At 50.6% G+C, this 17,982-nt stretch overlaps 1 protein-coding gene across 4 annotated transcripts in view; it reads right to left on the bottom strand.

The window, feature by feature from the left end:
* TP63 (tumor protein p63) overlaps positions 1–17,982 on the bottom strand; it is a 96,549-nt gene that overhangs the window by 55,141 nt on the left and 23,426 nt on the right. For all 4 annotated transcript variants that reach the window (XM_019532905.1, XM_019532907.1, XM_019532906.1 and 1 more), the window contains one exon: positions 1,141–1,395. In XM_019532905.1, the coding sequence (XP_019388450.1) occupies positions 1,141–1,395 (255 nt within the window). The remainder of the gene's footprint in view (positions 1–1,140; positions 1,396–17,982) is intronic.

Below are 17,982 nucleotides of genomic sequence, written 5' to 3'. Positions count from 1 at the left end.
CCTTCCAGGCTACTTCTCCACGATAACTTGTTGGGCACCAAGAAAATGCAGCGCTCCTCTCCAAGTGGCACTGTGGCCTCCCTCACATAAAAGGTAATACACTAAAAACTCAAAATTATCGTTATTTGAGGGCACAAACCTCCACAGGGGTCTGGCCAACCCCAACACCTCTGACACCCCCGCTCAGGACCCTCCCCAGTTTATGAAAGAGAGAGTCTCGTATGATCATGACCGCAAGAGTGAGAGCTTGAACCACAAAACGTGCCAGAAGCCACGAATGGTGCTGGCAAGGCTGGAGAGCAACCCTGCTCACAAGAAGGATGCAGAACAAGGAGGAAAAAAAAGCACAGGCACCGAGTGGGGACGGACGGCTCTACCCCAAGCGTTTGCAAGTCACCACTCTTTCAACGCCACGCTCGACACGCCAGATGTGACCGAACCCTGCTGGGGTTTGATGGAGCCGAGCTGGGAGGATGATCTCGTTTTTGCTTCCAGGCAAACTTTGCTGCAGTCTGCCGAATTGGTCTTGCTCCTACATGAGAGCTGGCAATCCACGTACACACTCTTACTCTCGACCACCATACTGGAGGTCAGGTCAGACTGGTGCAGATGGGGGTGGGGTTGCCTTGTTTTAAGACCCCTTAAGTGCATATTAACCAACCTTTAAAGAAGCAGGATGTTGTCTGCTGTGGTTCCCCTGCTTCACCTGTCACAGGTTCAGGTTTGCTGTCTTGCATTAGGGTCGATGATCGTTTTACAAAGGTGGTAGATGCTGGATTTGTCTGGGATGGTTTGCACAGGGCTGACGTCTTGTGTCGGGGTTGATGGTAGTTTTACAAAGAGGTTAAAAGGTCTGGGACCTTTGCATGGGGCTGATCCTGCCTCAGGCAGGGGGTTGGACCTCTGGAGGTCCCTTCCAGCCCCACACCTCTACAATTATAACCCAGGGGACATATTTTGGGAAAAAGCATTTTATACACTTAAGGTGTGTTGTTTTTTAAACCACTACCAAGAAGTGACCCAGATAAATTCCTCCTCCATGATGCGTTGCATTGCCCACGGGTCCCTGCAATCTCCTAGCAACCCTACAACCTGCTTCCTAATTCTCCCACCAGAACGGACCCCCTGCAGCCGCCTTACCGTCCACGTGGCCGACTTGGCTGTGCTGGACTGCTGAAATGATACGTCGAAGCTGTGAGGTCCCGGGTAGTCTGTGTTGGAGGGGATGGCCGGGGAAGGCGAGAGCGCGTCGAAGGTGGAGCTGGGCTGGGCGTACGGCGAGGGCGCCGTGACGCTGTTCTGAGCATGCTCCGTGTTGTAGGGGCTGGTGGAGGAAGAGCCATTTTGGATCTGCTGGTCCATGCTGTTCAAGAGCCCCAGGTTCGTGTACTGCGGCTGTGGAGGGAAGCAAAGCGTTTGCGTTAGCACGTGCTCGGAAGTGCTCATCAGGCTCATGCAGGCAGTAGCTCGGCGTTCCCACCAGCCCTCTCTGAGAACAACCTTACCAACGATTGCTAGCAAGTGAAACCCCTCTTCCCTTTGCAGCATTCAACCCATTTTACAGATGAGCACAATCGGGGGGACAGCCAAGTCACGACGCACCATGGGTCAACTCTGAACCAACAACCCCGTGCCGCAGGTTGGATTCACATCACCAGTAACCCTGCGCGCAGACCCCTCAACCCTCCACTTGCAATGAAGGGATGCAGCCTACCCACCGCACAGATCCTCAGCAAGGAACGACGCCATCCCCCATGAGGACTCTGCAACACGTGAGCAAATGGTCTTGACATTGCATCACATTATCCCCCATCTCATCTATCCCGCGGGCCCCGGCAGAAAGGCATCAGGGCTGCTGTCACATCACAGGCCGAAGCGGAAAGCTTCCCCCCCTGTGTGCGGCCACGGGTGCATCCCATTGCACGTCGCGAGTGCACCAGGCAGGCCCCGCTGCCCAGAGCCTGCCCCGAGGAGCACACAAAGGCAGCCCGTGTGAAGTGGGGGTGGTGAGGAGGAAGTGCCGGCGAGGGAGGGCGGGCTCGTGGCAGGGCGCGGTTACACGGCGTGCTTATCTTTACGAGCCCATCTTGTTTGCATCTGTAATGAAAGACAGGAAGCTGCTGCTGGCTCTGGGTCCAGGAAAAAAAAGAAAGAAAGAAAATCCAGGGGCACCTCTGGACACAGCCAAGGTGGGCGTGCAGGGCAGCGGTACGCATGGAGGAGAGACAAGGCACAGGCGCTTCCTCATTTCCCTCGAGCACCCGTGTTTCAACAGCCCAGAGAGTGGGAGCAGGGTGCATCTCACCCTCACCCATCCCCTGCGTTGCATACGGGCTACGAGAGCTCCCCACCTCCTTCCTTTTTAGGAAGCTCCCTTATTCTGCACAGTTTGCCAAAGCTATGCTGTGCACAGGAAGGGCAGCTTCTGAAACCGAAGCACCGGCTGGTTCCAGGTAGCAAGGTGCACAATTAAACCGATCAGCAAATCCTATAAGGCATTGCATAAGTCTTCCAGACCCCAACCCAGCACGCTGCGGGCTGCGCACCGCACCTGCCCCGGATGCTTTGGGGAGCAGGGTCTTCTCAAGCTCCTGGCTGCATTGCTTAGGATGGTGTTCCCAGGAAAGAAGAACCACAGTCCGCCTGCCAGGCTAACAAGCCCGCTGCTCGTTAGCTTTTGGGTTCATTTCGAACACTCTCTTGCTAGGCTGTGTCGAGTACACAGTACCAGAGTCATCACAGCACAGCAGACAAGACACGGGGTTATAACAAAGCTCTTTTGAGTCCTACGCCCTGGCTTTGCCAGCGATCTGCTGAATATCCCTGAGCAAGTCACTTTGCCCTTCTGCACTGCTGTGTCCACATGCAGGCTGTCTGTGGCAAAAACTGCCACCACTGTTCTTGATTATCTTATTACTTTGGGCTGCAACTCAATGATGCCTTGCCTTCTAATCCTGCATGAACCAAGGATGCCCTTCCTGGGCTGCTCCATTTTTTCCCTCCCTGCCTCAGTTTCCCCTCAAACTAAATGGATTTCAGCAAGCGCTGGACCCCTAATCTGCTACAGGCTCCTGTGAAAAATCACAGCTCTTCTTATATAATATAATAATAATTTAAGTTTGGAGTGGAGTTGGTCTAATACAAGGGATCATCTCTGAACCAAGAGTTCTGGATTTTTTGCATTGCTTTTAGTCTCGGACCAAACACGGCTAGCGAACACATCCTCAAAGCTCTTCTCATCAGCATTTAGGGACGTGTTCTTCCTAAGGGATGCGCCCCTCTTCTGCAGGGCAGCAGGAAAGGTTGCAAGGATGCAGAAAGAAGCAGCCCAGCAGATAGGAACGGGAAGACGAGGAGCGCCGGCTTTGCCTACAGCGCTGCTCAGAATAACGTCAAGCTGCTGAACAGGTTTTTGGGGGTGAGGCACCCGAACGGAGACAGTGACTCCCCAGAGCCAACGGGAAACCCTGCCAGACCGTTCGTCGCAGCAGAAATCTCCGTCCTCCTGCAAGGCAAGAGCTCCTTAAGAGAAACGGCCGAATCCCTGTCATTCCCCTCGGTCCAGGGGACATCTGTCTAAATGTTAGGGGCAGAACACCCATTCCAGTGCATTTATATAGTCGCATTCCTGAGCCGAATGCCATGTCCCCATTTGCTCTTTAAATAACTATTAATCTCCTCGCACTTATCCTCGCGCTGACACACGCAGCTGTTCGGCGCCCCTGCTTTCCCCCTCCACCTCCTGCAAGCCGCCCACCCCTTCTTACCCCTCCTGCCCCCTCGGACAGGTGCTCTAGAGGCCAGGAGACATGGAAAGAAAAGGCGGCTCCCGGCACACACCCGGCTACACTAAACCTCTCAGGTATCTCCCTTGGAAGCCAGGCCTCGGGGGGCAAAGCTGTTTGAGTGCAGGGGTCAGTATCCTAGAGGCTCCCGAGGCCTTTGGTAAAAATCAGATAAGTCTTTCAGAGGCACATGCCTCCTGACAACAGCACAATTAAAGCAGCAGCCGGCCGGTCCGAAGGAGCACGCTGGAATTCAGCTCAGCATCAGCTCGGCTGGTCATAAAATGCCCCCCTGGACAGGAAGGAGCTGGGAAGACATCATGCACTTAAAAGAACAAAGAGATGGAAGACTTTTTGTGCAAGCCTGCAATCCACCCCTTGCAAAAAAAGAGGGGGAATGGTGCATGGGATACCTTAAGAGACAGCTTTTCCGTGGCTGTGACAGTAGCCCTTCAACACACCGCAGCCTAAGACCCCTGCCTCGAGAAGTCCCGAAGCAACATTTGTGTGCGTCTTCCCCTTTCCACGTGTTAGCAAAACTAGCAGCTCATTGCAACACTGACTGATGGGCCTATTCCTCTCATCAGCATGCACAAAAAAAAATGCTAGCTAAGAAGAAGGAAAGAGGCTATTTGGTCAAGCCTGTTACATCCGGCTGCAGTGGCTTGGTGGTTCTGAATTCCTGGCTTTCTATTCAAACACTTCTAGAACAAGGTATCCGACCTAAAAGTCCAGCATAAAGAGTATTTTTGGCTACCTATGCTGTTTATTGGTGCACATCCTTTGAGTAAAATACTCCACACTTGCTTTTTAGCATTACTTCCAGGTTCTTACGTCCAGTGCTGTTGCTTTGGTAAGCAACACTGCACGATAAAAATAAAAAGGAAGATATTACATTTTTTAAAAGTGTTTTTAAATGTATGACGTTGCATCACTTAGTTTTGCCCACGTCTCCAATCGCAGCTGCACCCAGCGTCCTCCTGCGCTGCAAAGCAATCCCCACCCCAAACAGTCCTGGAAAAGGTATTGCCACCAGAGGGCCAGCCAAAGCACCAGCCGCTCCCATTAGTTTTGCACGTGAACAGGCTCCAGTGTGTCCGCTCCTGCAGAAGTGCTGCAGAAAGGTAAATTGATACCCGGAGTTAACGACAGGACTGGCCGAAAGAAATGCTTGCTTCTCAGTTTGGTCTCGGTACCCATCCGAAAACCTATTTCCATTGCAACCAGCATTTCTGGGAGGAAAGAGCGCATTGCAACGCATTTTATTTTAACTAAGTACTCAGTCCTAAATCAAGGCGAGGCAATCAAGGCTAGTGACCCCAGGACTAGGAGGAAGCAGGCTTCAGCTCTGAGCAGCGTCTGCACTGGACCCTCATCCAAGCTGCAATAAAAATGCTTGGACTCTCATTAGCTCTCCCCAATGCGCTAGCTCCAAGCAGGATTTCAGCGTGGCTATTTTCAAGTGCCCCAGATGAAAGGTTGTGGGTGGTTGGGACAATGTACTGACTTACCAAAAATGTTCTTCTGTCAACATGATTAATCAAGACACCGGTCAGCCAACTGCGACTGACAACCCAGCACCTCAGAGCAGCAGTTCTCGACCTTTTTAAACTCAAGGCAGCCCGTGATAGATAAGAGGACCCCCTCAGAGAATATCAGCTCTTACATTTCCACGTGTTTTTGACTGCAGAGAAATACTAGAGCAGTTCTCCCACGGCAAAGAATTCAGGCAGACCATGAACAGAGCAGCGTATTTTTGACACCAGGGATTCCTGCTTGAAATCTCTGGGCTTGTCGTGTGCATCGTGTTTGCACACCGGCAAGCCTGGCAAAAATCAGGGCAGCCCGGACTGCCAGAGAGAATACATTTGCTGCTGGAGTGATTTACTACGAAAGGCTCCCACCCACAGCCCTGCCGAGGAAGATGGCGAGAGGATAACCACGATGTTGAGATGGAAGAGCCCAGTGCCACGTGCTTGGGCCAGTGGCCCCCTCTCTCACCAGCATCTTCATACCAAGCAACACAGAAGGGCTTCACCATCAGCCAGACCTCCTTCCGCACCAGTGGATGGTGCCCAGGGAGCAATGAGGACCCAGAAGAGGCACCACCAGAACAGGTGTAGGAGACAAACCCAAACCCGGTGTTTAGGACATTGCCTGGTTTCAAACCCCCGCGCAGCCATGGGCTTCCCAGATAGAAATGAGGAACCGAGTGATTTCCCCAAGGAGGAACTGGCAGGGGAAGATGCCCTCCCTTCCCCCCTTTTCCTCTCCCGCTGCTGGGAACAAAGCTAGAGCAAAGCCTGGGTCACTCAGTTGTGGTAACGAGCAGATAAGAGGGTGAGCAAGGCTGCTGGAGTAAAGACAGCTCACGATGGCTCAGTAAACACAGGGCTCTCCGAAGCAAGTCTGCGGAGCTGGGAACGTGGCCATGGTGCGAAACACGAGCGCAGGAGACCCGGGTTCAAACCCTGCGGGCTTCCAGCAAGACGGGGTTCATAGGACCTGAAGGGACCGTGGGGTCATTAAGTTCAGTGTCCCAGTATTGCAGGCAACCTCAGAAAATCAAATCCCATGGGGTGTGCCTGGGTGGCAAGCCAAATCCCGAGGTGCAAAGTCACTCCAGAGACGTCCCAACTGGGCGCACTCGAGCCCACTGGAGATGGCTGATTGTACCCAGGACCTATTATCCCCAGAGCGCCTTTAGGCAGCACGCTGGGGCTGGTCCTGCTTGGAGCAGGGGGTTGGACTAGATGTGACCTCCTGCGGCCCCTTCCACCCTCGTTTTCTGTGATTTCCAGGTATGGAGCTGGGGGAAAGGAGGCACTGGCTGGGGCAAGACCAGAAGCATCCTCTGTTGGGGCACACCGGGGGTGTGGGGTAGATGTGCCCCCAATACTACAGAGCCCCAGTTCCCTTATCTAGGGAAACTATTTATCTGGGATAGAAATGGCCCCTTGGGTCCGTATAGTGGCCAGCACCACGCAAAGTACACCTCAGCCAGGGTCTTGAAGTGCTGCCTGCAAGGTTTTTCTTTAAATATCCCGTTCATTTAGAGGAAAATCTTTTCCCTCTGAAGATGCCACAGGAATAGGCACTTTGCACAGCTCCATTACATTTGTAGGTTCACTTGGCAGCTTGTACGTGGACTCAGCAAGCTTTTTCTCAAGCAGAAAATGTTGCCTAATACAAAGCGGGGGGGAATCTCTTACTTTAGACTGGCAAAGTGAAAAAAAAATCTTTTCCTTTAGTCTCCCCCATACCTTGTGAACCCTAAACCCTGGGGTCACCTGCCGACTAACTAATCATCTATGCTATCTATGAATATACATGGGATGTGAGAAGATGCTGCATCATCTCTCTCTTGCTGCTCAACAGCTGCTGCTCAGGACTTTGAGGCTGGCCATAGGAAAAGGGACTTGATTTCCTAAAAGGAGCAAATTGCACATATGTATTATTTTAAAAGGCAACGAGAGAGAGCACGCGCCTGCTTTACAGCTCTTATTAGACGTAAGGAGAGCACACTCCATCTGAGCACACACATCTTAAGGATGTTCCCCCACCACGTGTGTGACGAACGAACTTCCACGACGGTCATGAACGTTTCCAAACTCCTGCCAACCCTCGAGATCAACCCAAAAGGAACAACCTGCAGGTCCCGATGCTACAAACACGCATGCACTTCTTCTGCTTTACTTGTACGAGGATTTGGATGGACTTCTAGTAAGTGTGAATAAGCACACAGAGCATTATCAGCAGGGCTGAGACCTCAGGCAGGGGGGAAAAAAAAAATCTGCTCTTGAAAAAGGAGGTTGATTTCCCCAAATGACAGGGTTGTGTCCCACACGCAAGACCGCGGCTCTTTGAGGTTTCATTTGCTTTCCTTCTGAGCACGGCTCCACACCAGGGCCAATGCTTGCTCAGATGAGCCTTGCAAACGTTTTTCAGCCACACACGCTGCGCAGCGGGGAGCATCGAAAAGCAGCACGGCCCAAGGGAGAAATGCTTGCAATTTCTCTCTCTTACCACCTGCCTCAGGTTTCCAGAAAGGAGCTCACCTCCAGCCAGGACTATTAAACATACTCCATTTTACTCACTGGGGGTAGAGACCAGACCCCACTCCAGATTAGATCTGCCTGCTATACTCATCACTAATAATGAAGCATTTGAGGAGAGTTTTAAATAACAAACCATGCCCTTGTAATGAAAAGGCACTATACAAAATAAGGTCACTTAAAAGAGCTGCTTTTGGTGTGGTTAAAGGGATTTTCCAGGCCAGAAGATACTGAGAATTTTGCCTCCAAAACTCAGGGCTTGGTACAGGGTCTTGCATTCAGGTACCCAAACTAGTTTAGTTACTTTTGAACATTTAGGACACTTGCATTTGAAAACGATGCATATTCCCCCCCGTTTGTCCTCCGTTCTGACAGCCAAGAGAGAAGCAACGTTCTTAAAATATATATATAGGAAGAAACAATACAAAAAGGGCTTAAAATAAAACTATGTAGGTTTGTTCCTACTGCACACTTCACCAAAAAAATAAATAAAAGTACTTTGAGAGCAAATCTTCAGAGGCATCAAATTCCAAAATTTTAAAACAGGTCAATTAATAACCTCAGAAGCAGCAGACTTCAGACAAGGTAGTCGCACTAAAAATGCAGGCCAGCAGCTTCCAAAGCTCTCGCATTACCAGCTGGACAGCAAGACATCAAGAAATAGATATTTGAAGAGACACCGAGATTTAGTTAAGGGGGGGAAAACAATCCCCCCACAAAAGATCTAAATGCAAGTGCAAGCTAATGCAAAGCCTTCAAGAATAGGGGAAGAAATACAAGGCTAATTTTTAGCAATGGGGCTTTATAGCTGGTCTGCATAACTTGAATGAGCAGAGAGAACTGCTAGAAAAAAAAAGTAAAAACTCAGGGGAACGATTCGATTCAGATTTTCAAAAATTATATTCCACAACATTTATTTAAAAGGAAGATGAATGGATTAATGGCTGTCAACATACCAGGAAGAGGAGGACCGGAGTGGAAAAATACAAGAGACGAGGAAAATTGCCCAATTTTGCCCGCTCTTTCAAGGAGAGGGCTGCCATAAATGATCATCAGTCATTTAGACAGTGAGCATTTTATTGTTACTGTGGTGAGGACGGTATTAGTCAGGCCTGCCAGGATGCCTGCATGTCATCCATAATGAAAGGCAGCAGACATTAAAGCCACAAAAGATGTGGCCAAAGGGCATAGGGACAATGGAAGAATGTGGTCAAGTAGCAGGCACGGGAGCTGCAAGCAGTTCAAACCCATCCGTGACGGTTGATATCGTGGTTCCCTTCTGCTTCCGTTTAACAGAGTCCCTTGGCATAAATTAAAAAAGGTCCATTTTTCTCTGGAAGTTCCAGTTCCCCAATATTTTAGGCAGAAACCTGCAAAGTAACAAGCAATGCTTGGACGACTTCTTGAAATCACCTTGCAAGGACAACGCGCAGCGAGTCAACTTAAAATTACGCACCCATAGCCAAGAAAAAAACAGTTCCTGTTTCAACGTGAAGGTCTGCCAATTAAACATGCAGAGGACCCTCCATTCACCAGCCAAAATCCAGGTGGTTCACCGATAACATACATTACAGACAGCATACAAGGACCCCAAAGATTTGGACCGGGGGCTTCAAATGGCATGGCCTCAACAGCCCCATGGGCCCAAAAGGTTTCAAGGCCGACAGTGGCAAGAGGTGCCCACCGCTGAACGTCAATCATCTACCAACTGCAAAAAATGGGACCTTTAACTGATCTAATGCTACCTGCTATTGGCACAGCTTCGCACCATGGCTAGCCTTGTGCCTCGGTCTTAAGCAATGGGCTTGCAGACCACATTTCCAAATGGCTCCTCCAGGCCAGCAGTTGGACACCACCTAGTCCTCATGCCCTGCTGTATTGCAAATGTGTTTCTAGCGGTCACGTGAAATTTGGGGTCTTTGTCCGTCAGGCAAACTCCTGACAGTCGACCATAGCTAAACTTCTCAAGTCAACCGCAGCTAACCTCTCCCAAGCGTACGCAGGTCCTACCAAACCAGATTCAGACCCAAATTTGACAGACCACCTACAAAACTTAAAACCAACTCAACTTTTTCCTTTCTTTTCATAGTTTCTAGGGTCTTTTCTAAGTCTCCAATGGTGTCATTATAAATACTTATTTATTTCTAGCGTCTGCCGTCTACCCCAGGCCACTAAGGGAGGCCCAGAGTATAAAGTCTAGCTGCCAGACGTGCATATACACTCTCAAGACACTCTGCTTAGAAGTTTTTGCATAGTTCGATAAAGAGAAATATGGATATTATTACCCCAGATTAAAAGGCATACAAATAGCACCTATGAGTTGGCAATGCAAGAGAAGATTTTGTGTTGACGTGGAGCTCCAACAGCATGAAGGCAGTTGCAACCACGCACGTCAAGCCCAAGCGGGTCCTAAGGGGCTAACTGCCCCATCTGCCCTTTTCATTGCCACCGCTACATGCAATTACCTAAGCTGTGCAGGAAAAAAAATATGCCACAATAGTTTACCGTGAGCCATTACTGCATGTGCATTGGCTTCACCCTGAACTTTGTTTATCCCTGTGTCTCTTTAAACATTTCAGGTGAACTCAAATGCTTGATGAACTCAGCAGATTTCTCACGTTAATCTCAACCATCTTCCCCTTCCTGCTATTTTTTTAGAAGTTGTTTCCGGCTTGTGAATTCGGGTTTATCGCGCCAGTGGAAATGAATAATGCTCCAGAGAACACGCCTAACCGGTGCGTTTCCCAAGAAGCCTCCTCTTTTGGCAGATCTGGCCTATCTATCCACATTACATCAAAGGAGGGAAAAAAAGAGAGAGAGAGATGCACCCATTTATTTATATTTGCAGGAAGGCTGATGAAACCAACCCGTGTGCTTTCCTACACTGCTTAAAATGCAAACCCTGTGAGATGTTGGGGGGAAAAAACGGGGTCAGAGGCTCCATTCATCATCTGAGCTGCCCCCACAAATCCCCATGCACATATCCAAGTTGCAGAGGGCAGTTACTTAGCCCTTGGCACTCGAAAGCAACTAGGCATTTTTAAAACACTGCCCTTTTTTCGGTAGGTGCTGAGTTTTTAGCCTCACAAGACTTGTAGCCTGGCTTGTTCATTAAATACAAGCGACTTGGCAGCGAGCTCCCACGGATACGGAGCTGTAAAGCGACACGCAGCAGCAAGCAGGCACGAAATCCCTCCAGCTACTGCATTCAGCTCGCAAGTCTCCATGAAGCATGACACCCCGGCCTGGCAGAGTTAATGGAGCTATCCCACCAAGCAGCCATTGAAGCTCACTCGATTCCTGGGCACGGGGACAATATGCCCGTGCAGCCCAGCCTGCAGCTCCTCTCCTCCCAGAGATGGTCAGAGCCCCTCGGATTTATTCCTGGAGGAAAGCTAAGGAAAACGTCGAAGACGCAATCCATGTGCAAACAGGTCCCGTCCCACCGTGAAATGCTGCAGGTCCCTTGCAGGCATGCCCTCACCCTGGCCACCTTCAATTAAGACCATCTCCCTCCCACCGCTTCCTAAAACCCAGGGGGAATTTGAAACCCAGAATGCATCCTGGCACTTGCAACGGCCTCAACCCGTGCGTGAGAGCTGAACATGCTCGAATTGAGCGGCTCAGCCTCATTTCCCAGAAAAGGCACAAGCTCCCCTCCCTCCGACTTGGCCCGCTCGCCTCTGCACCACCCACAACGTCCTCTCCTCTCCCATGGCAGCCCGAGCCAGCTGGGCGTTGGTTCACACGCCTCTACCACCGCCGGGCCACGGCGAGTTCTCACGATGCCACGATGCAAGGGCAGTTCAGCTGCAACATGGTCCCGAGTCTCTCCCATCCCCGTGCCCCTGCCCACCCATCACAAGGAGGAAAGATAGCAGCAAACAGTCACTCGTTTCAAAGCAGTCAGTCGTAGACCCCAGATCTCTCTGCAGTAGCCAGACTCCCATCTGACCGCAGCTCCTTATCCAGTGACAGATCTTAAAGATAAATAAAAAATAAAATTTGGGCACCCAGAAGCCCAAAAATCGCATCACTTCTCTATGGGCAACGACTTGTACAGGCTGCCCCAGACTGGGAATATTATCCAGTCTAAAATTGGGAAGCTTGTGGATCACAAAAGTGGAGGCGCACATCTGGAGTGGTTCCCAAAGGGGAATATTTTAAACAGGCAGCAAGGCAAGGTTAAACAAACCAGCAGCAATTTGAATGGCGAAAAAACGCCCCAATTTTAACACTGCTTCTTCCAAGATGAAAAGCTGGAGGGGGCTTTGCTACTTCTGCATTGCTCTCAGCTCCTTCACGCCTAGTGACTGGAGCTTAATATCTGCTGCCCTTTTGAAAGAACTCCACTTGCACTTCGAAAAGAGTCTCGCTCCTTTTTTAGGACCTTATTTTCGGCTGAATTGCAGCCCAGCTCAGGACGGAGCGGCAGCGCCCACGCATCGCGCTGCCCCACTGGGGATCTCCTTGGGAGGGTTGCCCTATTGAAAGGCTGCTCAATAATCCCTATAATAGCTGCAAGGTCTTGCTGCAGCACAATGACAGGAGAGGATGATGGGAAGCTGTGCTTGGGAGACTAACGACTTGAAGATTTCTCAGAAATCCTTTAATATCACCAAAGAAAAGCAAAACAAAGCAGGCAGCCTTTTCAAAAAGGCAGCAAGTTTATTCACCCAGAGACCCACCCACATGCCGAACCGTGGCAGGGCTGGGGAGAGCGACCGCGCTGCAGCGTCAGAGGGAAAGCGAACAGAGCAGCCCCGCGCAGAGAGCGCGCACGAGGTGCTCCAGAGCCCAGCGAACCCGGGCCACGGTCTCACGCTAAAGACTTTCCACCTTTAATTCCACTTGATGCCAAAAAACGACTTTTCACTAATCCAGAGCAAGTGGGCGGAAGAGCCTGCTTCTCCCTACTCCCCTCCAAGAGGATGAGCTGGAGCACTGTCGGTGCAAGAAAGTTAACTTCTCCGTCGCAATGAAAGACGCGCCATATGTGTCCTGGTGCATGCTCTCACCCAAGGCGCTGGGGTGGGTGCCAAGGGAATTCGGGGGCTTAACCGTCTCTATTTGCGATTACAACACAAATCCGTCGGTGGGAGAGTTTCTTTCTGAAGCATTTCCAGGACTTTTAGTGGGAATGTTTTGCAAATAAAAATGTTAAGATTTGCCCTTGAGCAACACAACACCGCCTTAGCCCCTCGCAACAATGGCAGGCAATGGTATGTTGTCTAAGTGAAGACGTGCAAAGGAGACAGAGCACAGGACGTGGTTTATCCAAGATACCCCCTGCCCTCTGCGTCCGCAGCCTTCCTCCGGACAGGCTCACAGCCCTCAGATAGACAGACTACATAGACATACAGTGTGTGTGTGCGCGTGTGCGTATGCATATGCATATATAGACATATATAGTGTGCATGTGTATAGATATATACAGTGTGTGTTTAGTTATACACACACACACATATGTGTGTGTGTGTGTGTGTGTGAGTGTGTGAGTATGTGTATCTGTATAGTTATAGATATATACAGTGCATGCATGTGTAGATAGTTTTTTTATATACAAAATGTGTGTGTGTGTAGTTATAGATATAGATATATATATGTGTAGATGTCTATACATAGATAGCCGCATATCCATTTAGATATATAGATACCTAGATCGACAGATGCATCTCCACACCCCCCCCAAAGTCAGTAATTGGAGCTGAACCCCAAATAGCTGTTATCTGATGGATGCAACCAAAAAAAAAAGCCGCCGCACCAGACATACAAGACACAGGGTTGCATTTGTTGCTTCTTTATAGCAGGGCAGGAAAAGCAGTTTTCCTTGGCTCAGAACTGTTAACTCTGTTCCCTTAAACAGGGGACCAAAAAAATAAGAGAGATAGCTTTCTCTTAGGAAAGGCTCGCAATATATGTGGATGTTTTTGCTTCAAGTGGCATCTGAGATCCCAGGAGATGCCAATCAAAGTTAATTAAAAAAACCTTGGCAAAAAAGCAACACCTCTGGATGTAGGAGAGGCAGTTCAAACAACCAGGATTTTTCATGGCAATAAAACATCATTGGCGGCCTTCAAAATATCTAAGATTTGGACGATTCCAAGCGTCCCTCTTCCAGAGTGACTTCTCGTGAACTCGAGTCAAACGAACTGCTCTGGCAAACAAAGCATCCGGGTAGTTGTGGCTCTGACAGCTTAAATGCTGAATTCAAACCGAGTCATCTATCTACCTACCCTGCTGGGGCCGGCGGCTTTGCACCCTTTTGCCGTGGGCTCAGTCAGCTTCTTGCAACTGAGACAAGCTGTCGATCCATCAGTAATTTGACTATGTCCCAAACGGGACCCCCCACCCACCCTGAGAGCCATCATTCAGCTGTCTCTTTGCCCCTACAGTTGAGCTGAGACAATTTAAGATAAAGCCAACGATTGCTTGAATGTTGGGGCTGAGATGGGCAAGTGCTGCTGTGGGATGGACAAAGGAGGCAGCACACAGTGAAATGAGTTTTGAAACCTCAGCTGTCAAAGAAATCATAGAAGATGAGGGAGGGAAGAAAGCTCAGGAGGTTATGTCTTGTCCAAAGCAGGACCAGCCCCAGCTCCATCATCCCAGCCAAAGCTTTGTCTACCCAGGTCTTCAACACCTCCAAGGATGGAGATTGCACCACCGCTCTGGATAACCTGCTCCAGTGCTTCACCGCTTTCCTAGCAAGGAAGCTTTTCCTAATATCCAACCTCAACTGCCCTTGCTGCAACTTGAGCCCATTCCTCCTTGTCATCTGCCCCCACAAAGAACGGTGTCACACACGTGTACAAGTTCACAGGCCACATCCATTTTAAAAGACTGGACAGGACACAGGCATTTCATTTTCTTTGACCTACAGACATTGCTGCCATTCAGTCTTCCTACTCACTCCTCACTTGCAAGGAGCTGGCTTATCCTTCCCATTGCCTCCCAGGACACTGGGCCACGGACCTCCAGCAGAGTCCACGGACAGCTGGCAGCTGAGCTAAGGGAGACATGTCACCCTGGATGTGGGAGGAATTGGGGACGTGCATAGAGAACGGGCATCCCCTTGAGAAAGACGCTAACCAAACTCTATGTTGATCGGCGGCTCGCTTGTGCCTGTTTTGCTCCCCAACTGTCTGATCAGGCCTCAGGGCTGGCTGGGAAAAGCGAAGCAGGATATACCAGGTAGGACCTTTCTTGCTATCCCCAGCGCAGAGTAGCAAGGAGTCTCAAAAGAGCAAGGACTAACTGGGTTTTCCTACTGGGAGGTCAGCGGGGCTCTGAAAGACAAGGTCAAGGGACGGGATGAGCCTGTGAGAAAGAGAAATGTAAGTCTTCTGCTTGGGAACACACTACCTCGTGCATGGAGGCTACTCAACAGGTTGGTGCTCCCAACTTGCCCTGGGGCATCTCAGGGCAGCCCCGCAGCAGAGGATGCCCACCCTGGACCACGTGCAGGGGAAGCCAGGAGCTACCTGAGCCCAACATATAGCCAAGAGAAGCCATGGAGGAGCCCAAGAGAGATGCTTTATATTTCTGTATCACCAGGCACACGACAGAGCACCCTGGTCCTTCTGTCCAGCCATGGGGGGAGGAGAGAGGAAGAGCTGACGCAGCCTTTTCCCCTCCCGAGCGCTGCAAGCACAGCGGGGAGGCTCTTCTGCACCAAGTAACCAGGTGGCTTCCTTTGAAGCCTCTGCTTCTTTCCCCCTTTGCACTGAGTCTGGCCAAGGGCCAAGGAGCCGGGAGGAGGGGAGGCGGTGAGAAGCGTCGGTGAAATCTGCAACCGCCACATCTCGGGGACCAGCCGGCTGAGCGCGGCCGGGGAGGATGGCTCACAAAGACGCGCTCTGTCCTCCCCGGCTGCTTCTCACCTCCTCCACCCATCATTTCATGCATGGTGCACACTCACCTTTCCTACCACCCCAAGCAATGTCATCAGCTGGCCTAGAAGCAGATCGCTTCCAGCGTCCCATTCAGCTACGGACAGGACTTCTGCATTGGCAACCAACGTGCACGGAGCAAGGGCCAGGGAAACCTGGAAGTGACAACCCTAACCCTGACTCGAGGCATTTTGTCTCCAGCTTTAATAATGCTTGAAATGAAGGCAATGACTAGATCGATCCCAAAGGCAGCCCTAACCCACGAGAATCAGCTCGTTTGAAATGGGTCGTGGCCATAGTCTTGCTCCATTTTCCTTTGCTTAAGGAAAAGCAAAATATCAGATCCTGATCTTCAAGGCCACCGAATGGAAAACGCAGAATAAGTGCCCGTCTGTCAGAGGCTCTCCCCAGGTGAGGAGTTTGCACCCCTATAAAGGAGCTGAAGACCAGTAGTAACAGCTCTCACCATCACCCATGCTTCTTTTCTCTGGTTGCAACCTCCCCTGTCCCGTGGCTTCCCATCCTATAGGCAAGGACTGACATGGACACCCTTGGGCCATCCATGCCATCCTGTGCTCTGACAGGTCACCTAATCCCATGCATAAGGCACCCAAGTCAGATGCCAAGATGAGATGGAAACTGCCCCCTCCTCACCTTTGTATTCTCCATCTCCCAGCTTTGCTGGGGATGAATCACTCATGCACACCCTGCCCCTCAAATTCCCCAACCGGCCATCATCCCATTGCCCAAAGTCTCAGGATGTTACTTGGTGGTTTGCAAAAGGCTCCCAGGCACAGGCACTCCACGACCCCATGGCATACAGGCGAGGCGGCCAAGGATGAGCCATTACAATGATGGCCTTTGCACAACTGCATCACGGGGGCTTGCACAACGGGGTGGAGAACGCGGCGTGTGTGATGCCAGCTGCGTGGGCAGCGACAGGGGAGAAAGGAGCAGCTCCGTTGCTTTGCCAAAGGGTTGGGGCGCACGCAGGCAGAGCGTTCCCAGAATGGGCGGAAGAAGGATCGCTGGGAGACGCTGGTGACAAGGCGAGAGGGAGCAGCTCTGAAAACCAGAAAAACAGCCCCCAGCTCAGAGCAGAGCAGTGTTGTAGGCTCGGATAGTCTGCAAAAGGCCCATCATTTCACTTTAAAAAAGGGGGGATTTATTTATTTATTCTTTACTCCATTTCAAAACTAATCGTGCCAGCTAAATTCTCCATGCGTGTTCTCTCCATCTCCTTCAAAGAGGAACAATTATTACTGATTCCTACAATATAAGAGATGGGGGGGGGGGGACACAAGTCACCACATATTTGAATTTCTCTGCCTCTGAAATGTAACCTCTGCCTAGCTCCAAGTTCTTGAACACGCAGAGCAGGGTGGGCTGGGGTTGCTGCTCACCAGCCCCAACTTTAAAAAAGTCGGGGGGGGGGGGGAGGAAAAAGGAAAAGAAAATAAAAAAAATCAATGCATAAGAATTAAATGATTAATATGATCATTCCTCCCTGGTGGGTTCATTATTTCCCAAAGAGAATGACCCTGATGTCTAAAGTCACCAGCAAATCGGCTTTTCCCCATGAGACCCAGAACATGAATAAAGTCATTGCTTCACACACGAAGCTTAAAAACACCCTGCAGCTGAAGCCTTTAAAACCCTCCCCTGCCCACGGCTGCAATGAACCGGCAAGAGCCGTGCTCAGCGTAGGGCTCCTGACAGATGAGGACAGCCAGTCAACCGTAGGAAGACTGCAAGCCTGCCGCGGCTGTGCAGCGAAAGCTGATCAGATAGCGGCGAAGGCGCAAACAATGCCGAGCAAACATTGTCTTTGGAAAGTTCTCCCTGCACTTGAGAACACCCAGCGCATGATCCAGCTGGCTGTATAACCATTGAACGCGTGGAAACAGCAGCGGATGGGGACAGATTAATCACTGGATGCTTAGGGAGAGAGGAGAGTGGAAGACGGTTAGCTGAACCCAGTGGGTTCCCCCAGGGGCCTTATCCTGTCCTGGCAGACAAGATTCTTGGGGTAGATGGGATATCTGATTAGACCAACCAAATAGTTGGAAAAATCATTCTTTGCAAGCTCTTGGGCACAAACGCCTTTCTTTGAGCAGAGGGAGAGTCTGACCTGCCCTGGCATTTGCTCACTAGAGGTGCAAACTGTATCCTGCCCTGGGCATTTGCCCCTTGGAAGTGCCAACTGTATCCTGCCCTAGGCAGCTGCACACTTGGGGTGCAAACTGTATC

The sequence above is a fragment of the Crocodylus porosus genome, unplaced genomic scaffold (assembly GCF_001723895.1).
Source record: "Crocodylus porosus isolate Cpor-Errol unplaced genomic scaffold, CroPor_comp1, whole genome shotgun sequence".
Classification (NCBI taxonomy): domain Eukaryota; kingdom Metazoa; phylum Chordata; order Crocodylia; family Crocodylidae; genus Crocodylus; species Crocodylus porosus.
The sequence above is the reverse complement of the archived record's forward strand: the minus strand, read 5'-3'. Positions and strand labels throughout refer to the sequence as shown.